Source organism: Scyliorhinus canicula, chromosome 10 (genome assembly GCF_902713615.1).
Source record: "Scyliorhinus canicula chromosome 10, sScyCan1.1, whole genome shotgun sequence".
Taxonomy (NCBI): Eukaryota; Metazoa; Chordata; class Chondrichthyes; order Carcharhiniformes; family Scyliorhinidae; genus Scyliorhinus; species Scyliorhinus canicula.
This window is the reverse complement of record NC_052155.1, coordinates 16,706,253-16,731,107: the sequence shown is the minus strand read 5'-3', so window position 1 is coordinate 16,731,107 and position 24,855 is coordinate 16,706,253. Positions and strand designations below refer to the sequence as shown.

General features: G+C 45.0%; 1 protein-coding gene across 2 annotated transcripts in view; it reads left to right on the top strand.

The window, feature by feature from the left end:
* Positions 1-24,855, top strand: part of LOC119972243 (tyrosine-protein phosphatase non-receptor type 2-like) — a 108,903-nt gene that overhangs the window by 30,048 nt on the left and 54,000 nt on the right. For both annotated transcript variants that reach the window (XM_038808636.1, XM_038808637.1), the window contains exon 3: positions 5,758-5,858. In XM_038808636.1, the coding sequence (XP_038664564.1) occupies positions 5,758-5,858 (101 nt within the window). The remainder of the gene's footprint in view (positions 1-5,757; positions 5,859-24,855) is intronic.

The window sequence follows — 24,855 nt, the reverse complement described above, 5'->3', positions numbered from 1 at the left end:
CGAAGACGGGACATGGGCTGATGCCCTGGAGAGGGTAAATTCTTCCTCCTCGTGTGCGCGGCTTAGCCTCATCCAATTCAAGGTGCTGCATAGGGTCCACATGACTGGGACGAGGATGAGTAGGTTCTTTGGGGTGAAGATAGGTGTGTCAGGTGCTCGGGGAGTCCAGCGAACCATGCCCATATGTTCTGGGCATGCCTGGCATTGGAGGAGTTCTGGAAGGGGGTGGCGAGGACAGTGTCAAGGGTGGTGGGATCCAGGGTCAAGCCAGGATGGGGACTCGCGATCTTTGGGGTTGGGGTAGAGCCGGGAGTGCAGGAGGCGAAAGAGGCCGGTGTGCTGGCCTTTGCGTCCCTAGTAGCCCGGCGAAGGATTTTGCTACAGTGGAAGGACGCGAGGCCCCCAAGCGTGGAGACCTGGATCAATGACATGGCGGGCTTCATTAAGCTTGAGAAGGTTAAATTCACCCTGAGAGGATCGGTGCAAGGGTTCTTTAAACGGTGGCAACCTTTCCTCGACTTTCTGGCTCAACGATAGGGTACTGGGACAGTAGCAGCAGCAACCTGGGGGGGGGGGGGGGGGGGGGGGGAACGTTGATTATGTTTGCTTATTTTATTTAAATTTGATTTATTTAATTTTAATTTATGGTTAAGTTCTCTTGGTGGGGTGGGGGGAGTGTGATACATGTGATGTTACGGTATGGGGGGAATTGTGGGTGTTATGGGGCTGTTAGTTGCATATTACTGCTTGTTGCTATACTTGTTGTTATATTTTTATATTTTCTGTAAAAAATTCCAATAAAAATTATTTTTAAACAAAAACTGTATAACCAAACTTTCCTTGATTATAATCTGTTAAATGAACATATAAAAATAAACGTCATGACGCATATTATTCGAGTAATGGAGAAATCAAGTATCTTGCTTATTTTGTGGTCATTAGTTGAGAATTATTATGCTTCAGCTTTCTTTATCCCCTATTTTGTAAAGATCAGCATCATTATCTCTTAAAACACTGCTAAATTTAAAGATCAGCTTGTAAATGTTGCAGTCATCACAAATGTTTGTGACATTCGGGACACCATGCAGAAAATATGAAATGTGTTAAACTTTAATTATAGCCTTTGTAATATTCTGAATGGAAATGTTATTTAAAGGATGACCAGGCACTACTACAAAAGGGAAACAAAAAGGAACAGTTTCACTTTCACGCCTAGCCGATCCTGATGGGCAGGAAATTAATTGGCGACTGAGTCAGCGGTTATGGAGGACAGGCGAAAAAGTGGTGTTTTTAGGCCATAGTCAGATAGGCCATGATGTTGAATGGTGGAGCAGACTTGACGGGCTGCATGGCCTATTCCCACTCTCTTATGTCACGTCCCTATAATGGTTGTTACGTGCCAGGACACCAACTGCAATGACCATTACCATTGTTTAGCCAGTCTTGTACCTTGCCAACCCTTTATGATACATTCCTTATCTTTTTTTTCTTGGTCATTAGTTACAGTCTGATATTGTTTCCCTATTAGCTTGTTTATTTCACCTCACTAAAGCTCCTAGGCACCTTCCAAACCTGTGATCTCTACCACCTGGAACTATATCACTGTTGCTGGGTCAAAATCTTGGAACTCTCTCCCTAGCAGCACAGTGGGTGTTTCTATATCACAATGACTGTAGTGATTCATGAAGGCAGCTCACTACCACCATCTCAAAGGCAGTTAGAGATAGGCAATAAATGGTGGCCTAGCCAGTGGCACCCATATCCTGTGATAAATAAAAGGAAAACTGCCTCCCAATGAATTAGCCGAATTATTTTGAAGTTCATTTTCAATGCCATATATTGATGCCCATCTTCGATGAAAACTAGATTGCAATTGAATCATCGCAAAGAGACAATTTCTTTGATGTGCACAATGTTACTTCAGTTATATCTATCATATATATTCTATCAAATGATAAATCATTTCTAATGTTCTTTACTCCAACATTAATACCAGGCCAATTTTAAACTTGACCACTAAATTTGGTCGTATGTAGAAATAAGTAGCTTGTTGCAGTGAATATGAGTGAATATGAGCTATCTAAAGATCAGGGCTGTTCAGAGCGCATCGCTGCAGGATATGCAGCCTATTTATTTATTTAATAAATTGTGTAAACCCTTTATGCGCACTAAAATAATTTTACAGCAAAAATAGATGATGATTCAATGCTAAATATTGTAATTGAAGAGCATTTCCTCCCAGCAGTTGGAGAGTTAAGCAGCTGTGGAGGCTGCATCAAGAACTATTCATAGTATTGCATTAGTTCGTCTTTTTGAAAGTGATGTCATCTTTCCGAGAACACTTAGGGCTTTGGTTTACCAGCAAGAGTAGAACTTTTCCTGTTGACACCTGAAATGTAAGCATTGTTAACATGATTATAGAACATCATTGAATCCTCAAAGAGGTAGAAACTAGCTGAATATGCCCTTTTGGAATACAGTTTATTTAGGAGTTGTTGTCTGCTGCTGTTTAAATTGCCCCAAACAAAAGGTAGTTATGTTTAATGTAAAATGTTAGCTGTTTCAGTACAGTGTGACAATTGGTGAATATTTTTGTAGTCAGCATATCGTCACCTTAATTTTAGACTGGAGAGATGTTTTTAAAAATGTCCTAAATGTGTTTAAAAGCATCGGTTGAATAACACATTGTTATGCACATTAAGATGATAGCATAAGCAGTTCTAATTAATGTACTGTAACTTGATATGGGCAGCACGGTAGCATTGTGGATAGCACAAATGCTTCACAGCTCCAGGGTCCCAGGTTCGATTCCGGCTTGGGTCACTGTCTGTGCGGAGTCTGCACATCCTCCTCGTGTGTGCGTGGGTTTCCTCCGGGTGCTCCGGTTTCCTCCCACAGTCCAAAGATGTGCAGGTTAGGTGGATTGGCCATGATAAATTGCCCATAGTGTCCAAAATTTCCCTTAGTGTTGGGTGGGGTTTCTGGGTTATGGGGATAGGGTGAAGGTGTTGACCTTGGGTAAGGTGCTCTTTCCAAGAGCCGGTGCAAACTCGATGGGCCGAATGGCCTCCTTCTGCACTGTAAATTCTATGAAACCTGGTAAAGACAAACCTATATGGGTTTTAATTGCTCCAAGTGAAAGATTTTTCATAATTCCATTGTTGTATTTTTTTTTCCTTTTTCTCAATCAATCTAATCTATAAAATGCTGGCAGGGAATTCAAACCATTCTGCCGTAAATATTCAACTTGCCTTAGTTGTTTTATGGAACAAACTACACAGGAAAATAATAATGTTTTTTATTACATTTAAATAAAATGTTTTTTTTTGTGGGCTGGCTTGATAATAGTGGCAACTTGAAGGTTACCACAAGTGGTACTGTTGTTTGTTATACATTCCTTCAACTCACCCACACCATACAGCAGTTTATTGTGATTCTTGACAAATCAGTTTTTCTGCTTTACTAGCAGGTCTCTGCTGGCATTGCTCACCAAGCCCAGGTTTTGTGCAAGTTGAATATTTATGTGTAACGTATTAGATCAATAGCATTACCAGGAACTTTGATCAGCATTGGGAGTGTTACTGAGATTTTACACTGGTACAGGCCCAGAAGTCGAGTAGCACTGGAATAGGGATGAGGGAATTTTTGGTGTTGCAGTATTTTTGTGGGGGATTGAGGTGAGGGTAATGAGGTGGGTGTCACGGGCTTGGGGAGCAGCAGAGAGGAAAGCTTTTGACTAGGGCAAGTCTTGGTCCATAAGGTTTAAAATAATATTCATAAGCTTAATTATTGTCACAAGTAGGCTTACATTAACACTGCAATGAAGTTACTGTGAAAAGCCCCAAGTCGCCACATTCCGGTGCCTGTTCGGGTACACAGAGGGAGAATTCAGAATGCCCAATTCACCTAACAAGTATGTCTTTCGGGACTTGTGGGAGGAACCGGAGCACCAGGAGGAAACCCATGCAGACACTGGGAGAACGTGCGGACCCCACACAGACAGTAACCCAATGTGGTGCTGTGCTGTAAAAGTGGTGCCTTTAAGTCAGAATGTTGAGAGTTCAAACCCATCTACACACACAGGTTAGCATGACATTTCAGTGACGTGCTCAGGCAATGTTGCATTGTTAGATGTTCTGCTTGCCTACACAGGTGGATATATTTGAAAAAAATAGTACCCTTCCCAATGTTCATCAAACTGCACCGTCACAAACAGGTTAACTCCTTTCATGTTCATTTTATCTTTCATGCTAGGAACTTGCTGAAATCAAATTGAATTTCCGTAATAGTGAGTAAACCACAAAGTGGTTGTGATACTGTTTACATTGAATTACTGGATAATAGTGTACGGTTTCAAGAAACCCCTCTAATTATAATTTTGGTATCAGTTTCCCGTTCTCAAATAATTCAAGAAATGTACAGAAGCGTTTGGAATTATGTTGTATAAAGTGTTCTCTGAAGTGGGCAGCACGGTAGCACAAGTGGCTAGCACTGTGGCTTCGCAGTGCCAGGGTCCCAGGTTCGATTCCCTGCTGGGACGGAGTGCGTGGGTTTCCTCCGGGTGCTCTGGTTTCCTCCCACAGTCCAAAGACGTGCAGGTTAGGTGGATTGGCCATGATAAATTGCCCTTTGTGTCTAAAAATGTTAGAAGGGGTTATTGGGTTAGGGTGGAAGTGAGGGCTTAAGTGGGTAGGTGCAGACTTGATTGGTCAAATGGCCTCCTTCTGCACTGTATATTCTAATGTTCTAAAATTAGGGCAAGATAGTATTTTTCCCCGGAGGGCTGGTGCAGGAAGACTTTGAGGCCACCTGCCAGCTGGAAATGGGGCATTAGAGAGTAGTGGGCAATGGCTTACAGTCCTATTCGTTCTAGCCACTGCAATCGTTTCATGAACCTTTTGGTTGGCAGGAGTGCCTGTCTGAGTTGGGCAATAAGTCCATTTAATCTGCAAATTGTGATTTTATGAACTACATAGCACGGTTTGCCAATTTAGAACAGTACTGTACAGAACATACCCATTACGTGCTTTTCTCAGTATCAGCTGGCAGTCCTGCCAAAGAGGAGTTGGTGAGTTTTTCTGAATTTATGTGGGGTTGGGAGGGTATGAGAGCTGTTTTAGACTTCACAAACCAGCCTGGCCTGCTGTTTCTTCAGCCTAGAGGCTGCACAGTGATGCAACCGCCAGAGCTGGCAGAATAGCCCAGGGAGCTAGTTTTTCCGACTGCAGGCCACAGACTGAATGCTGAGGATGTCTGTCCCCCAAAATGAAATGGACTGGACTTCCTACAGGACTATTTGGCAGGTGGGGGTGGGTGCCAGTGGGCAGAATGTCACAGCTGGTTGCCCAAAGTCTGCCTGGGAATAAAAAATCTACCCTTCTATTTGGAAACTCCAGGTGAGTATGCAGGTTCTCCATGCCCCATTTTTTTGTTTAATCAAGATGAGGACAGAGGGCTTTCTCATTCCAGGCAGACATCATTGGGATCCTGCCCTATACGCAGCACAGGTACACTGTCAGCCAGGTTAATGATTTGAAGCTGCTTAATCTTAACTCATTCAATTTCAGTTCTCTGCTGCCATTTGGGGAAGAACACTTTTTTGCATCAGTTGATGTTGATTCAAATCCAGATCCACTGTCCTATCTAAGTTTAATTTCTCCTCAATTCATATTTTATGTATTGTGTGCTGTGAGCTAAAATGTTAATTGTGATCTGACACCCCCATCAAAGTATTTATTGCTTTTTTTTTAATTGTAGTTGACCACAGCCGTGTTAAACTTCAGAAAGCCGACAATGATTACATCAATGCAAGCCTCATTGTCATGGAAGAAGCCGAGAGAAACTACATTTTAACCCAGGTATGTAGATGTCGAAAGAGTCACATAAGAGTGATTGTTACAGTGTGATTGGGAATACTGCTGTACTCCATTTTAAGTCACCTTGAACACAATAGTTTTGTCATAGGTGTGTGTGTGTGTGTGTGTGTGTGTGTGTGTGAATCAATGAAGGGCTTTTAAAATATATTTTTATTAAAGATGTTCCAATCTTACAATACTTTTAACAACAAAACCCATATTACCATAACACAAAACCCAACATAACAAAAACCCTGACCAATCATGCCCACCCCATCCACCCAAGATAAAAAAGACAATCGACAAACTGAAAAATAACATTAACCCTCCCTGGAAACGCTGGTGACTAATTCCTTAAAGTAGGTAATGAACGGCTGCCACCTCCCGTAGAGCCCTTCAACCGACCCTCTAACGGTGTACTGGGCACTCTCCAGGAACAAGAATTAATGAGGTCACCCAACCATACCGAGGCACTATAAGGCTATACGACATAGGGGCAGAATTAGGCCACTAGGCCCATCGATTCTGTTCTGCCAAACAATCATGGCTGATATTTTTTTCATCCCCATTCTCCTGCCTTCCCCCATAACCCCTGATCCCCTTATTGATCAAGAACCTATCTATCTCTGTCTTAAAGACACTCAGTGATTTGGCCTCCACAACCTTCTGCAGCAGAGTTCCACAGATTCACCACCCTCTGGCTGAACAAATTCCTCTTCATCTCTTTTTAAAGGATTGTTCCTTTAGTCTGAGGTGGTGTCCTCTGCTTCTAGTTTTTCCTACGAGTGGAAATATTTTCTCCACGTCCACTCTATCCAAGCCTCGCAGTATCCTGTAAGTTTCAGTAAGATCCCCCTCATCCTTCTAAACTCCAACGAGTACAGACCCAGAGTCCTCAACCATTCCTCATACGACAAATTCTTCATTCCAGGGATCACTCTTGTGAACCTCCTCTGGACCTTTCCAAGGCCAGCACATCCTTCCTCAGATATGGGACCCAAAGCTGCTCACAATACTCCAAATGGGGTCTGACCAGAGCCTTATATAGCCTCAGAAGTACATCTCTGGCCTTGTATTCTAGCCCTCTCGACACTAGGTAGAGACAAAGACCTCCATCCCAGCAGAACTCACCCTCCGGACAATCAGCAAGGCGAAGGCAAGCTCATCTGCCTTCACTCCCGTCTGCAGCCCCTGCGAGTCCAATAGCCCAAAATTAGCCACAGACAGTGACCCGAGGCCGAATTGAACCCGGGTCCCTGGAGCGGTGAGGTGAGCAGCACCAGAGGACAAGGCTCCAGTTCGATATTCAGAATCGCAGATATGGGAATTCGATCTTGCAAAAATATGCTGATTATATTTTTGGGATATATATTGCTGCTTTATTTTGGAGTAATCAGGGAAAACAAAACCTATTCCTTTTTTGGTTCTTTGCCACATCACGAGGAATGGAGACGATACATTTACATGATGTTTTGTTTCTTTCATATTTATCTTGTGTATTGGGACCAAAACCTTGAGCTGGGAACCCATCTCCTGAAATTATATACATTTAAAGTGAAAACTCACTTCAATATAGGTTGTTTAGATTTACAAATAGTCGTTTGGTAGTACAGAACTTGAGTATTGCTAGAAAATGACATTTTGTCAAAACTTTTCATTTTGCACTCATCAAGACAATCACGAGAATATAATGTCGGGTGGCACAGTGGTTAGCACTGCTACCTCACAGCTCCAGGGACCCGGGTTCAATTCCAGCCCCGGGTCACTGTCTGTGTGGAGTTTGCACTTTCTCCCCGTGTCTGCGTGGGTTTCCTCCGAGTGCTCCGGTTTCCTCCCACAATACAAAGACGTGCAGGTTAGGTGGATTGGCCATGCTAAATTGCCCCTAAGTGTCCAAAAGGTTAGGTGAGGTTACTGGGTTTACAGGGTGGAGGCGTGGGCTTTAGTGGAGTGCTGTTTCCAAGGGCTGGTGCAGACTTAATGGGCCGAATGGTGTCCTTCTGCACTGTAAATTCTATGGGTCTATGAATCCAAAAATGTGCAGGGTAGGTGGATTAGCCACACTAAATTGCACCTTAATTGGGAAAAAAATGAGCACTTTAAATTTTTTTTTGAACTATCAATGTCAGGGGAAATAACTTTTATACTGTATGACAGGAGCGTGTCGATTGGTTGGCAAGTGGACTCTGAATGGTAGAGGTGTTGACATGGAGAATTCACCAGTAGATGACTGACAGTTAGCCGCCAAGCATTGTTTAAAATTTAAACCAGGCACTTTGACTCAGATTGGTCACGGTGAGATGACCAATGAATGGCTACCACTTATTTTGTTTCGCTGAAACAGGTGCAATGTGTAATCAGGTTCTTTTTGCCTGCAAAGACCAGGACCCTGTGTCTTAATGTACGTAACGTCCAGTACACACACATGCTGCACACTGGGAGCCTGACTGAAGATTATTTAGCAAATATTCAATTGCAAATCACACCTAATGTCTTGTTTGTAAGCATGGACTGGTTGAGTATGGTCTGTACTTTGCCTGTTGCAATTTCAAATAGTGCTTGGCAGTTAGCTTTCAATCACCATCAACTGTTGCATTCTCCATGGCAATACCTTTACAGTCAGAGTCCACTCGGCAGCTAATCAACATCCTCCTCTCATACTGTATAAAGTTGTTGTTTCTCCTGACATTGGTATTCTTTTAATTGTCCTGATGAGTGCCGGATGGAAAGCTTCGACAAAATGTCTTTTTTCAGCAATCCTCAAGTTTAGATTAAAATAGTGGTTTACAGGAGCGTATCATATCACTTAAAATGGGGTATTCCTGCAATTTCAAAATTTGTGCTTATTCCTACAAATCGATCACAAGTGACCAAAAGCCATGAGAAGTATACTTATTATCTGCTTGCTGTCCGTGACTGCAGAAGTGCATGGCCTATGTTGAGTTTGGCAGTCGTGTCTCTCAAGAGTTGAGAATATCTGCAAAGCAGTGGCTAGCGGCCTCATGGCTCTGAGGACCCGGGTTCGAAACTGGCCCCGGGTCACTGTCTGTGTGGAGACATTCTCCCCGTGTTTGTGTGGGTCTCGCCCCCACAATGCAAAGATGTGCAGGACAGGTGAATTGAACACTCTAAATTGTCCCTTAATTGGAAAAAAAATGAATTGGGTACTAAGAGAGAATATCTGCAAAGAAATTCCAAACCTATTGTTTTTCACATAGAATGAAGTGAAGTTGGCCACTCCAAGAAATAATCCAGTGAGTTATTTAAGAGAACACAAATCTAGAAAGTGTTGAAGTTCCTCATAATTTCTTAATTTCAATTACCTTGGAACATCTGACTACTAAACCATAAAATTTTGTAACCCTCCTGTATTTATCAATATTGAGGACAAGATATCGAAATGGTCAAGTTGTCAATTGTTGCAATTCCTTTTAGCAGGAAGATTTACTGCCCATTGATGTTAAGCTTGCAACAGTACCAGCATTCACAGTTGCAAGAATGTAGTCAGGGTAGTAATTGTATTATACAGTCCAGGAATTCCTTTGGAGCTGCGCCCATTCCACTTGTATCGTCCAAAGTCATGTCAGTGACAAGTACTTGGTACTACAGTGCTCTGTGGCACCATGCCCATATCAACAGACCATCCAGATTTTCATTGACTCTAATGGAAGTGACTTTTCATTCATTTACGAAACAGCTGAGTCCAGTGAATTATATAAACCGAATGAAGTGGGATCAGAGTGCAGTAATGGCGGAGAATCAATGGAACAATGTGCTACAAAGAAATGGGAGGAAAACATGCTCTTGTTATACAATTCATCTCAGTGAGATTCTTTTTTAAATAAAAAATTGATTTGATCTGCTCTCCTGACAGCTGACTGGTGCTAATATATTGTTCCACAGGTGCCACAGTCTCTGGTGTCTTGTGCAAATGATCATTCTTCAGATGGAACATAATAGGGCCATGTCTGCAGGGAGTTTTCTGATTGAGGGCAACAGCTTTCAACAGGTGCTGTTTGCATAAGGTGCCCTATACACCTATATACATATGCATGCAGACATTACTTATTTTTCTTTCTTTAAAAATAAATTTAAGAGTACCAAATTCATTTTTTCCAATTAAGGAGCAATTTCACGTGGCCAATCCACCTACCCTGCACATCTGTGGGGGCGAAACCTACGCAAACACGGGGAGAATGTGCAAACTCCCCACGGACAGTGACTCAGAGCCGGGATCAAACCTGGGACCTCGGCGCCGTGAGGCAGCAGTGCTAACCACGGTGCCACTGTGCTGCCCTCGCAAACAGACACTTCTAATACTCGTCACTATGTATTGGTACGGGGCAAAGTATCTAACGTGGGATTAATGGCCTGACTGTTATCTGCTCCAAAACACAATAGGTTTCAAGCAGGGGCCTCATTAGTCATCCAGAAACCGCACTAAGTGAGACTTGAGGTGTCTGAATTCCTTTAATTAATAAGCTGTTGAATCTTTTAAAAAAAAATTTTATTCTCCTTTTTCACGTTTTCTCCCAAATTTACACCCAACAATAAACAATAATCAGTAACGAATGTAATGTCAATCCCCATATCAATAACAACGATCCCATCCTCCCACCAAACCCCAAACATTGGCCTGCATGTTAACATAAACAAATGACAAAAAGGAATCCGGAATCACCCATAGTCACCATTAACACGAACAGTCCCCCTCTCCCCAACCCTAATGGCGATGTAATCCAATTCTCGAAAGTGCATAATGAATAACGCCCATGAATTATAGAACCCCTCCATCCTTCCCCTCAGTTCAAATTTGACCTTTCAAAGTGTTAAGAATTCCAGCAGGTTGACGAAGGCTCCAACATCTGCTTCCGCTCTCATTTCCAACCGTGGCTAGTCCATCACCCCAAATATGGCCTCCTGAGGGCCCGGGTCCAGTTTCACGTGCACCTCTTTAGAAATTACCCTAAACACCACCTTGTAATCCTGCAGGTTTGGACAGGACCAAAACATATGAAAGTGGTTTGCGGGGCCCCCCCGCCCCCGCAATGTTCACACACATCTTCTACCCCCTCAAAGAGCCGGCTCATCCTCACCCTTGAAAGGTGCGCTCTATGCACCATCTTCAGCTGTATCAGCCCCAACCTTGCACACGAGGTGGAGACATTCACCCTCCGGAGCACCTCACCAGAACCCCTCCTCCATATCCTCTCCCAACGCTACCTCCCTCTTCCTCCCACTTTGCCTTAATCCCTTCTAGCGGCGCCTTCTCCTCCTCCAAAATAGCCCTGTAAACCGCCGGTACTACCTCCTTCTCCAGTCCCCCTGTCGTCAGCACCTCCTCCAGCAACGTGGTAGCTGGCCCTACTGTGAAGCTCTATCTCCTTTCTGGCAAAGTCTCAAACCTATGTATCTAAATATTTCCCACAGCTCCAGCCCATACTTCTCTCCCAGCTCTTTCAATCCCGCAAAATGACGCCCAAGAAATAAATCTTTTAGTGTCCTAATCCCTTTCTCCTCCCATTTCTGAAAAGTTCCATTCCATTTCCCTGGCTCAAATCTATGGTTCCCCCAAATCGGCATTTCCCTTGACCCTGCCCCAACCTGGAGTACTGTTGAAACTGCCTCTAAATTCTCAACAAAGCTATTACCACCGGATTCTGAGTGTCTCCCCGGGACCGTCAGGAGCAGTGCTGTCGCTAATGCCTTCAATCCCGACCCCCTACCCAAACTCTCTTCTCCATTCTGACCCATTGGGAGTCAAACTCTCTGACCCAGCTCCGTACCTTCTCCACATTTGTCGCCCAGTAATAAAACATCAGGTTCGGAAGACCCAAACCCCCTGCCTGCCTTCCTCTCTGTAGTAGCACCGTTTTAATCTGGCTACCTTCCCTCCCGATATGAATGAGGTAATCATCCCTTCAATCTCTCTAAAAAATGACTTTGGCAGGAAAATCAGCAGGCATTGAAAAATGAACAGGAATCGTGGCAGCACATTCATTTTAACTGCATCTTAGTCATTGTTTGACCTCCAAAGAGAACATTAACTCTGGGAAAACCACATATTGCTGTCTATCATCTTTCCATGAAACGGGCAGCAGCCAAAGGAGCTCTGTCCAGGTGCAAATGCCTTGCCCTCATCCCTAAATGCCCACGACCATCGGATCAGATCTAAACTCCGCAGCCCTGTCGCATTCAGTCGTGAATGATGGTGGATAATTAAACAACCCACTGGAGTAGGAGGCTCGGTCCATTTCTGTCTCCTACAGTGGCTCCCACAGATGCCAGTCTTCAGCCAATTCGATTCTCCCTATGTGATATCAAGAAACAGCTGAATGCACTGGACAATATGATCCCTGACAATATTCCGGCAATAGTACTGAAGACTTGTGTTCCAGAACTTGCTGTGCCCCTGGCCATAGAATTCCTACAGTGCTAAATGGGACATTTGACCCAGAGAGTCTGCATTGACATTCTGAAAGAGCATCCTACCGAGGCCTGCTCCCCCGACCTATCACTACAACCCCAACTAATGTGCACATCTTTGGACTGTGGAAGGAAACTGGAGCATTTGGAAGAAACCCATCCAGACGAGGAGAAAGTGCAAACTCCACACAAGCCACCCAAGGCTGGAATTGAACCTGTGTCCATAACGCTGTGAGGTAACAGTGCTACCCACTGTGCCACCGTCCTGCCCTGGTACAACTGCAGCACTGGAATCTACCCGGCAATATGGAAAATTGTCCAGGTATGTCCTGTACACACAAAGCAGGAAATCCAACCCAGCGAATCACCACCCTATTATCTCAATCATCAGTAAAGTGATTGAAGTGATATCAACAGTGCTATCAAGCAGCAATTAGTTAACAATAACCTGCTCACAGGCGCTAAGTTTGGGTTCCGTCAGGGTCACTTGGCTCCTGACCTCATTACAGCAAAACTGGAGTCAGTGGGAATTGAGGAAAACTCTGCATTTGTTGGAGCCATGCCTAGCACAAAGGACGATGTTTGTTGGAGATCAGTCATCTCGGCTCTAGGACATCGATGCAGGAGTGCCTCAGGGTTGTGTCCAGGTAGGCCCAATTATCTTCAGTTGCTTCATCAATGACCTTCCTTCCAACATAAAGTCAGATGTGGGGATGTTCGCTGATTGTACAATCATCAGCGAACCATGTTCAGCACCTTTCGTGACGACAAGGGCACTGAAGCAGTCCATGTGCAAACGCAGAAAGACTTTGATAATGTCCAGGGTTGGTTGGGCTGACAAGTGGCAAATAGGGGCTGGTTTAGCACAGTGGGCTAAACAGCTGGCTTATAATGCGGAACAATGCGAGCAGCGCGGGCTCAATTGCTGTAGCGGCCTCCCCGAACAGGCGCCGGAATGTGGCGACTAGGGGCATTCACAGTAACTTCAATGAAGCCTAGCTGTGACAATAAGCTGTTATTGTTGTATTATGTAACATTCACACCACAACAAGTGCCAGACAATGACCATCTCCAACAAAAAGAATCTAATCATTACCACCTGACATTCAATGGTTGACCAGAAACTGAGCTGGATTAGCCATATAAATACTGCAGCGTCAAGAGCAGATCCTAGGCTAGGAATTAGGCGGCAAGTAACTCGCCACCTGACTTCCTAAAGCCTGTCCACCACCTACCAGACACAAGTCAGGGTTATGATGGAATACTCGCCACTTGACTGCATGAATGGAGCTCCATCAACACTGCAGAATAACCATCCAGGACAAAACAAACCTGCAGTCTTCGACAAACTTTCACTCCCTCCTCCAGTAATGCACAGTACAGCAGTTTGTACCATTTACAAGATGCACTGGGGGAACTCATCAAGGCTCCTTGGGCAACACCTTCCAAGGCTATGCCCACCACCATCTAGAAGGACAAGATGTGGAGATGCCGGCGTTGGACTGGGGTGAGCACAGTAAGAAGTCTTACAACACCAGGTTAAGTCCAACAGGTTTGTTTCAAACACGAGCTTTCGGAGCGCAGCTCCTTCCTCAGGTGAATGGAGAGGTATGTTCCAGAAACATTTATATAGACAAAGTCAGAGATGCTGAACAATGCTTGGAATACGAGCATTTGCAGGTAATCAAATCATTACAGATCCAGGGAGAGGGATAATCACAGGTTAAAGAGGTGCAAATTGTCTTAAGCCAGAACAGTTGGTAGGATTTTGTAAGTCCAGGCCAGATGGTGGGGGGGGGGTGAATGTAATGAGACATGAATCCAAGATCCCAGTTGAGGCCGCACTCATGCGTGCGGAACTTAGCTATAAGTTTTTGCTCGGCAATTCTGCGTTGTCGCGTGTCCTGAAGTCCGCCTTGGAGAACGCTTACCCGGAGATCAGAGGCTGAATGCCCTTGACTGCTGAAGTGTTCCCCGACTGGAAGGGAACATTCCTGCCTGGTGATTGTCGCACGATGCCCGTTCATTCGTTGTCGCAGTGTCTGCATGGTCTTGCCAATGTACCACACTTTGGGACATCCTTTCCTGCAGCGTAAGAGGTAGACTACATTGGTCGAGTCGCACGAGTATGTGCCGCTTGAGACAATTTGCACCTCTTTAACCTGTGATTATCCCTCTCCCTGGATCTGTAATGGTTTGATTACCTGCAAATGCTCGCATTCCAAGCATTGTTCAGCATCTCTGACTTTGTCTATATAAATGTTTCTGGAACATACCTCTCCATTCACCTGAGGAAGGAGCTGCGCTCCGAAAGCTCGTGTTTGAAACAAACCTGTTGGACTTTAACCTGGTGTTGTAAGACTTCTTACTAAAAGGACAAGGGCAGCAGGTACATGGGAACACCGCCACCTGGAAGTTCCCCTCCATGTGGCTCATCATCCTGACTTTATATATTGCTTTCCTTCACTGTCACTGGGACAAAATCATTGAACTCCCTCCCTGATTGCACAGTGGGTGTACGTACACCACATGGACTGCAGTAGTTCAAGAAGGCAACACACCACCACTATCCCAAGGGCAGTAAGGGATGGGCAATTTTATTTTCTGTTATCTTGAGTTTGCTGTACAACCTATTCACACTGGTTTGGAACTCTCCAAATTTCAGGGATGGGGAAAATACTCCCTTTATAAAGGGGGAAATCAAAACACACTTCTGTTTATTTTTTTTTTAAAGATATAACATTTTTAAAGTGAGAATAGATAGTTGACATTCACATCAAATCGATGGTTGTGTTGAGTCCATCATGCAAGATTGCAAGGGTTGAAACCTGTAGTAGAACTGTTGGCAGCAACTATTCAAGTGGGTGCATGGATGCCAGGAGTTGGTGAAAGTAAATCGGTCAGCTCTCACATCCCCGCTGAATTTCCAACCGTAAATTCGAGGTTTATTTGCAGAAGACACTAACTCACCCGTACCAGGCCGCAAGAATTAAAAATAAATAAATTTAGAGTACCAAATTCATTTTTTCCAATTAAGAGGCAATTTTGTGTGGCCAATCCACCTCTTTGCACATCTTTGGGTAGTGGGGGAGAAACCAATGCAAACACGGGGAGAATGTGCAAACTCCACACGGACAATGATCCAGGGCCGGGATCGAACCTGGGACCTCGGTGCTGTGAGGCAGCAGCGCTAACCACTGCACCACCAGGCTGCCCCCGGGCCACAAGAATACGCCTCCTTCTGCTCCACCATTCCCTGTATGGCAGCATCTGTTTATATTTCAGCTCCAGTATTTTGCTTTCATTTGGCACATAATAATCTTTATTGTCACAGGCAGGCATACATTAACACTACAATGAAGTTACTGTGAAAAGCCCCCTAGTCGCCACATTCTGGCACCTGTTCGGGTACACGGAGAATTACGATTATCCAATTCACCCAACAGCACGTCTTTCGGGATGGGTAGCGAGAAGAGAAATCACGGCAGTTTAAATTAATCCCCTCTTCTCAGTAATGATGTGGATCACACACTTATTGCCTTGTGCTGATCACATTTCAAAAGTAAATGAGTCACTTGTTGTGATGGTTTAGTGCCAAATAAGCCCAGGTGTTGGAAACAACTTATAATCGCCACCGGGGCATGAATAGTTCTCAAGTCATTTGTGGCCTGGAACTCTCCATCTTTATAAAATTGCATCACCGTTACAGCTGTAAACCTTTTAATCGGGAAACTGTTCAGATCTCAAAATAAATTTACACTGGGGCAGAAAATTATTTTGTGGGCATCTTCCACAACTACATGAAGTTGTCAGTCTCAAATAGATTCTCTGTGCAATATTTCCCTCCTTTTGAAGCAAAGCGACTTCTGTGCCACAGCTACGAGTCGAGGCTCGGACGTTTAGTAAATATCTGATCAAATGTATAAACGTTTGCATTGTTTAAAAAAAAAAATCATTTTATTGGCATTTCTCATTTATAAACAGTTGTTACTTATATACATTACATTTTTCTTGCCCGCGCTAATTTGCTTTATTTTACAGAGAGGTTTGTTTTGTCCTTCATTGGACTAACTGTATGTACTCTCTTGTGGTTTCCCCAAAACATGTGGGTGGTTGGCCGGGCCCCTCTGGCACCGTTCACATTTGTCTTCCACCAATGAATCTGCTCATTCGGGTTCTGGTCAGGTACGCTCTGTGCACCACTTTGAGCTGCATTAGGCTTAGCCTTGCATAGGAGGAGGTGGAGCTCGCCCTGCTCAGTGCTTCGCTCCAGAGGCCCCATCCCACCTCTGTCCCCAGTTCATCCTCCCATTTTTGTCTGGTCCCGTCCAGTGGTGTTCGGGCTCTGTCCAGTAGCTGTCCGTATATTTTCTGACATAGGCACAAGCGCCCCCCCCCCCCCCTTCTCGCTGCTTGTGCCTATCAGGTCTTCCAGGAGTGTGCTTTCTGGGGCCCCAGCGTACCCTACTGTCTCTTTGCGGAGGAAGTACTTTATTTGGAGGTGTCTCCATTCCTGTCCTCTTGATAGTTTCCACTTCCCCGTCAGTTCGTCCAGTGTCGCCAGTCTGCACCCTACGTACAAGTCCCCGACCGTCAGTGTGCCCCCATCCCGTGTGCCTCCGTCTCGTGTGCCCCCGTCTTGCCTCCTAACTTTTGAAGGTGGTATCTAGCATGGCTGGGGGGAATCTGAGATTGCTGCAGATGGGACCATAAGGAACATTTTGGTTATTCCAAAGTGCTGTCTCAACTGGGTCCATGTTCTCAGGGTGGCCACTACCACTGGGCTCGTTGTGTACCTTGTTGAGGAGGATGGGAGTGCTGTTGTGGCCAGGGCTCGGAGGGTTGTTCCTTTATAGGATGCCTCCTCCATTTTTACCCAATCTGTGTTGGGTTCTTGTACACATCCCCTTACTTTTTCTGCCATTGCTGCCCAGTGGTAATATTGTAGGTTCGGTAGAGCCAGGCCCACTCTGACTTTTCCTCTTTGCAGTGTCGGTTTGGGAATTCTCGGGCTCTTGCCCCCTCACGCAAACGCCATGATTAGCCTGTCTATGTTTTGGAAAAAGGCCTTGTGGTTGAAGATCGGAATGGATGTAAACAGGAAGAGGAACCTTGGCAGTACGTTCATCTTGGCTCTTCCCGCCAGGGAGAGTGGGAGTGAGCCCCACCGTTGAGGGGCTTTTCACAGTGACTTCATTGAAGCCTACTCGTGACAATAAGCGATTTTCATTTCATTTCATTGAAGGTCTTTTCTTACTTTGTCCACCAGGCTGGTCAGGTTCCACTTGTGGATCTGTGTCCAGTCTCTGGCTGTTTGGATCCCTGGGTAACAGAATCTGTTCTGGGCCGTTTTAAATGGGAGCCCCTCCAGCTCTGTCCCTCCGCCTTTTGGGTTCACTGGGAACGCCTCACTTTTGCCCAGGTTAAGTTTGTAGCCTGAGAAGGTTCCAAACTCTTTCAGTATTTGCAGTATTGCCTTCAGTCCCTCCTGTGGCTTTGAGACACAGAGGAGCAGGTCATCTGCATAGAGTGAGACTCTGTGCTCTCTGTCTCCTCTCCGGATTCCCTTCCAGCTTTTCGCGTCCCGCAGGGGTATCGCCAGGGGTTCGATCGCTAGCGCGAACAAGAGTGGAAATAGGGGGCAACCCTGACTTGTTCCTCTCTGTAGCTGGACGTATTCAGAGCTGGTGGTGTGTGTTCGGACACTCTCTTTGGGAACGTTATACAGAAGCCTCACCCAAGCGGTGAATCCCACTCCTAGCCCAAACCGTTCCAGTAACTTGAGGAGGTAGCTCCATTCGACTCTGTCAAAGGCCTTTTCTGCGTCCAGGGAGACTATCACCTCTGATGTTCTCTCCCCGGGCGCGGGACGACGACATTATCACATTCAGCAGCCGCCTGATGTTCGCTGTGACCCTTGACAAAGCCCGTTTGGTCCTCTGCGACCATCTCTGGTACGCAGCCTTTTGGCCAGACCTTTGAGTATTTTCGCATCCACGTTCAGCAGTGAAATGGGTCTGTATGATCCACATTCCGTCAGGTCTTTATCTTTTTTGGGTATTAGTGAGATTGTGGCCTGCGTTAGCGTTGGGAGCAGGGTGCCCCCTGCCAGTGAGTCCGCAAAAATGTCCCTTAGGTGTAGGGCCAGGACTGGTGCTAATGTTTTGTAGAAGTCCACTGGGAACCTATCAGGTCCCGGTGCCTTCCCCGCCTGCATGGAGCTGGTGCTCTCCATAATTTCTCCCAGGTCTGGTGCTTCCAGCTCTCCCCCCCCCGTCTGTCGTCCCCCACCACTGGTAGTTCCAGTCTGTCTAGGAACTGTTTCATTCCCGCGCCCCTGTTGGGGGGCTCGGAGGTGTATAGTCTCCGGTAGAAGGTCTTGAATGCCTGATTGACCTCCTTTTGGCTCTGTTACCAGTCTGCCTTTACTATCCTTAACCGCTATTTCCCTCGTGGCTGTCTGCTTTCTCAGCTGGTGAACCAATAAGCGGCCAGCCTTGACATCGTGTTTGTAGAAGGTCCCCCGTGTCTGGCGGAGTTGGTACACTACTTTCCTAGTGGGTAGCAGGTTAAAGTCCAGTTGAAGTTTTTTCCTGTCCGCCAGCAGCTCTACGGTCGGGGCCTCGGAGTACTTTCTATCGACTTCCAGGATGGAGTCCACTAGCTGTTGCCTGGCCACCCTCTCTTCCCTATCTCTACTTGCCTTGTAGGCTATGATCTCTCCTCTGATCACGGCCTTCAGTGCCTCCCAGAATGTGGAGGGTGAGACCACCCCGTTTTGGTTGTTACTAACGTAATCGCCTATGGCATGCGATATTTTTTGGCAGAGAGCCTTGTCGGCCAGGAGGTCCGTGTCCAGCCTCCATGTGGGGCGCTGGGCCCGGCCTATCTCCAACCTCACATCCATATAATGTGGAGCGTGGTCGGAGATAAAGATCGCGGAGTAGTCCATTCCCGTGATCCTTGGAAGCACCATTTCCCCACTGCAAAGATCCCATATTTCCCATATGGCCCTGGCCCTATTTCGAAGGAAGTAGGGAGCTACCCTCAGTGTATTGGCCAAATTTGAGCCCTCTGTCAATGGCACAAAACAGCTTATCTGCTGTTTGTGGGAGTTTGCTGTTTGTAAACTGGTTGTTGCATTTCCTAAACTGCAATCGCAACTGCACTTCAAAACTATTTCATTGTTTGCAAAGCACTTTGAGACATCTGATGGTGGTGAAAAGCGCTGTATAAATGCAAGTTTTTCTTTTGACACACGTTGAATAATTTTAACACCAAAATTGTGAGTTTGGAATTGGGAAGTAAAAGTAAAAATTTTCAAGCAGAATTCCAACCCCCAAGTTGGGTCAAAGGGTTTACAACAAAGCCACTGTCAGCAGATGTGTCGGTTGTCAGACCCCGCTCCAAAGGAGAATACCTCCTTTAATTTTAACAAGGTTTTGTTTTTATCCTATGTTAGCTGGCTTTCCCATGCTCTGGAAACTGCAGGTTAAAGAAGGTGGAAAGGGATTGGATCATAAGGTAAATTCCTGTAGCGCACTGCGTGTGAGCTAGGCGGAGCAGGAGTATTCCTTCTCGCCGCAACAAATTTACCCTGCAACCCACCCCCATCTCTAAACTGTTCCAAAACCATCAGTCTAGCTGATTTTCGGGAGGAAATCTGGGGTCGAAGATCAGATTGAAAACCCTCTGCCTCACTCCAAAATCCTACCCCTACCCCAGTAAATATCGAGGCCCTGGTATTTTGGAGTATTTCCCGATCAGCTGATGTTTATTATGGCAATCTAATATTTCAGATTTGTACCTTTTTTCTAAAAGGGGTCGTTGTTCACCCTATTGGAGATTCTGTCAATAAAATCATGTTTCAAGTCACGGAGAATTTGGATCTTCCCTGTGTCTGTGAACCTTTGCCTAAGGTATGAGGAAAAGTATATGGACCATCTTAATTCTAAAAGTGGGTTTGCCTATGATTCTGCACATGCTGAATTACTACTGTAGAGGTTTAGGTGCAATGAGTTGAAACCAAATGATACTCCGCATGATGTATGTTTGGGAGTATTTTGTTGATCTTCATGGGAGGTGAGCATCACTGGCTAGGCCAGCATTTGTTGCACATCCCCGATTGTCCTTGAGAAGGTGCTGGTGAGTAGCCACCTTGAAACTCTTGAAGTCCATATGGTGTGGACATACCCACAGTGCTGATGGGGAGAGAGTTCCAGGATTTTGAGAATACGACCGTGAAAGAACGGCGATATAGTTCCAAGTCCAAGATGCAATGATGTTTCAAACTGATTTGGAGAGGCCAAGTGACTGGGCAAAAAATTGGAATACATTATGGGGGAATGTGAGGTTATCCACTTTGGTAAGAAAAACAGAAATGCAGAATATTTCTTTAAAAATGAGAGGCTGAGAAATGGATTGGATTGGTTTACCGAGGTACAGTGAAAAGTATTGTTCTGCATTCAGCTCAAACGGATCATTCTGTACATGAAAAGAAAACATAATAATAAAATACACAATATAAATACATAGACACAAGCATTGGGTGACGCATACAGGAGTGTAGTACTACTCAGTAGTGATCAAATCAGTGCAGAAGAGGATCGTTTAGGAGTCTGGTAACAGCGGGGAAGAAGCTGTTTTTGAATCTGTTAGTGCGTGTTCTTAGACTTTTGTATCTCCTGCCCGATGGAAGAAGTTGGAAGAGTGAGTAAGCCAGGTGGGGGGGATCTTTGATTATGCTGCCTGCATTCCCAAGTTAGTGGGAGACAGAGTTAATGGATGGGAGGCAGGTTCATGTGATGGACTGGGCGGTGTTCACAACTCTCTGAAGTTTCTTCCTGTCTTGGGCCGAGCAGTTGCCATACCAGGCTGTGGTGCAGCCAGATAGGACGCTTTCTATGTTGCACCTGTAAAAGTTGGTAAAAGTCAATGTGGGCATCCCGAATTTCCTTAGTTCCCAGAGGAAATATAGGCGCTGTTGTGCTTTCTTGATTGTAGTGCCGACTTGGGTGGACCAGGGCACATTGTTGGTGATGTGCACCCCTAGGAATTTGAAGCTGTCAACCATCTCCACCTCGGCCCCGTTGATGCAGACAGGGGATCATGTTTTACTTCATAAAGTCAATGACCAGCTCTTTAGTTTTGCTGACATTTGAAGGAGTGACTGTTGTCATTACACCGCGCCACTAGGTTCTCTATCTCCCTCCTGTATTCTGACTCATCGTAGTTCGAGATCCGACCCACTACGGTAGTGTCGTTAGTAACCTTGCAGATGGACTTGGAGCCACATTTTGCCACACAGTCATGTGTGTGTATAGGGAGTATAGTAGGGGGCTAAGTACTCTGTCTTGTGGGGCCCCGGTATTGAGGACTATCGTGGAGGAGCTGTCGTTGTTTATTCGTACTGATTGTTGTCTATGGGTCAGAAAGTCGAGGATCCAGTTGCAGAGTGGAGAGCCAAGTCCTAGGTTTGGAGCTTTGCAATGAGCTTGGCTGGGACTATGGTGTTGAAGGCAGAGCTGTAGTCAATAAATAGGAGTCTAATGTAGGAGTCCTTGTTGTCAAGATGTTCCAGGGAATGAGTGTAGGGCCGGGGAGATGGCGTCTGCTGTGGACCGGTTGTGGCAGTATGCAAACCTCCAAGGGTCTTGGGTATCCTTGTTCATGAGTCACTGAAAACTAACATGCAAGTACAGCAAGAAATTAAGAAGGCAAATAGCGTGTTGGCATTTATGCCGAGAGGGTATGAGTAAAGATGTCTTACTTCAATTATATAAGGCCTTGTGAGACCACACCTGGAGTATTGTGTGCAGTTTTTGTCACCTTAACCTGAGGAAAGATATACTTGTCATAGAGGAAGTGCAATGAAGGTTCACCTCTGCTTTCTGTCTGATAACCAATTCTTAATCCAAATTAGTGTATTTGCATTCCCCAATCCCATGTGCTCTAATTTTATTTACTAACCTCCTGGCTGGGACTTTATCAAAAGCTTTCTGAAAATTCAGATACACCACATCCACTGGTTCTCCTTTATCAAAATGGTACAAGTAACATCCTCAAAAAAACTCCAAGTTATCAATCATGATTTTCCTTTCCTAAATCCGTGTTGACTGTCCAATTTTTGCATTTCTTTTTTAAATTTAGTGTACCAATTTTTAGAGTATTCAATTTTTCCAATTAAGCGGCAATTTAGCGTGACCAATCCACCTAGCCTGCACATCTTTTGGGTTGTGGGGGCGAAACCCACGCAAACACGGGGAGAATGTGCAAACTCTGCACGTACAGTGACCCAGAGCCGGGATTGAACCTGGGACCTCGGTGCGTGAGGCAGCAGGGCTAACCTACTGCGCCACTGTGCTGCCTTGCATTATTTTCTTAATGTCCAGTTACCACATCCTTTATAATAGGTTCTAACATTTTCCCTGCTACTGACGTCAAACGGGTTTGTAATTTCTCCTTATCTCTCTTCCTTCCTTCTTAAATAGTGGGGTTACATTTGCTACTTTCCAGTCTGCAGGCACCTTTCAGAATTTTCAAAGCTATCCAGCATGCATCCACTAGTTCCCTTGGCCATCTCCTGCAACATTCTGGAATAAAGCTCATCTGGTTCAGGGGATTTAGCAACCTTCAATCAGTTATCTTTTGAAATACTGTCCCTTTACTAGTACTAATTTCTTTTAATTCCTTAGTTTTATAAGTCCCTTGGTTGCCTAGCATTGCTGAGAGATTTTCAGTGAAGACGGATGCAAAGTAGCTGCTTAGTTTCTGCTGTCTCCACCTGTAATGGCCCACATTTGTCCTAGCTAATCGTTTTATTTTCATGTACCTAAAAAAGCTTTTGCAGTCTGCTTTTCTATTCCTTGTTAGTTTTCATTCATCTTCTATTTTTCTTTTCTTAATCAGTTCCTTGGTGGTGTTTTGCTGGGTTCTAAATTGCTCAGTCTTCAGGCTTACCACTTTTTCTGGCCTCCTTGTAAGCCATTTCCTTTAATGCACTCTTTAACTACTTTTGATGACCACAGATTTGCCTTTTCCCTTGGGTGCCTTTGAGAATGTGTATCGGTTGTAGACTGTGTAGTATTTTTTAAAAAACATTTTAAAAATAGAATTGACAGTGCAGAAGGAGGCCATTCAGCCCATCGGGTCGGCACCTGCCCTTGGAAATAGCACCCTACCTAAGCCCACACCTCCACCCTATTCTCGTAACCCAGTAAGCCCACCTAGCCTTGACAATTTAGCATGGCCAAGCCACCTAACCTGCATATTTTTAGACTGTGGGAGGAAACCCATGCAGGCACGGGGAGGACGTGCAGACTCCGCACAGACAGCGATCCAAGCCGGGAATCAAACCTGGGACCATGGAGCTGTGAAGCAACTGTGCTAATCACTGTGCTACCTTTGCCTGCCTATTGTCAAATATTTTTTGTGTATTTTCCCACTGAATCTTTGGAATTCTCTGACCCGGAGGGCTGTGGAGACTCAGTCATTGAGTAAGTTTAAGACTGAGATTAGTAGTTTGCTGTATATTTTAAAAACATCAGGGGAGATGGGGATAGTGCAGGAAAACAGTGCTGAAGTAGATCAGCCATGATCTTATCGAATGGTGAAGTGGACCCGAGGGGTTGAATGGGGGTGGGGGTGCCCTGTTTTGTCCTTAGGCCTCTTCTCAGTCAGAAAAGTGGAGGAAACTGCAATATAGGGAATAATTGATCTTTCTTGGATAAGGAAAAAGTCTGATTTTTTAAAAAAATCATTAAATTGATATTCAGTGATGTTTGATGCCTGTTGAAGTTATTTGATTTTAACTGGAGTAGTAGTACGAGGTACCATTACCCAAGGAAGTATACTCTCAGAATATGCCCACATATTTAAGGGCAGCAGGGTAGCATGGTGGTTAGCATAAATGCTTCACAGCTCCAGGGTCCCAGGTTTGATTCTCGGCTGGGTCACTGTCTGTGTGGAGTCTGCACGTCCTCCCCGTGTGTGCGTGGGTTTCCTCCGGGTGCTCCAGTTTCCTCCCACAGTCCAAAGATGTGCGGGTTAGGTGGATTGGCCATGCTAAATTGCCCATAGTGTCCTAAAAAGTAAGGTTAAGGGGGGGGTTGTTGGGTTACGGGTATAGGGTGGATACGTGTGTTTGAGTAGGGTGATCATTGCTCGGCACAACATCGAGGGCTGAGGGCCTGTTCTGTGCTGTACTGTTCTATGTTCTATGTTCTATGCCATGGTATAGGAAAAGAAAAATTAGAGAATAAAATACTGATCTGTGAAATTTTAAAAGCCATCCTGCTTGTATTTAAACCTTCCCAAAATGAAATTTTTGAGTGTAGCTTAGTTGGGAAAGTGATCATTTTACTATTGCAGAATGCACACTCTTTGGCACTAAAAGCTATGAATGTATTCACTGGTGTCCTGCAGGAAAGACGAGTGTGAATCTGTGCTATGTGCAATGCCGACCACACTTGAAAGTTTTACCGTGAGATCTGAATGATTGACAGTGTTTGGCAGTTCAGTAAAATCTGAAAATTAGTTTAAGATTAAATATTAAGATGATTTTTTTGTTATTTAT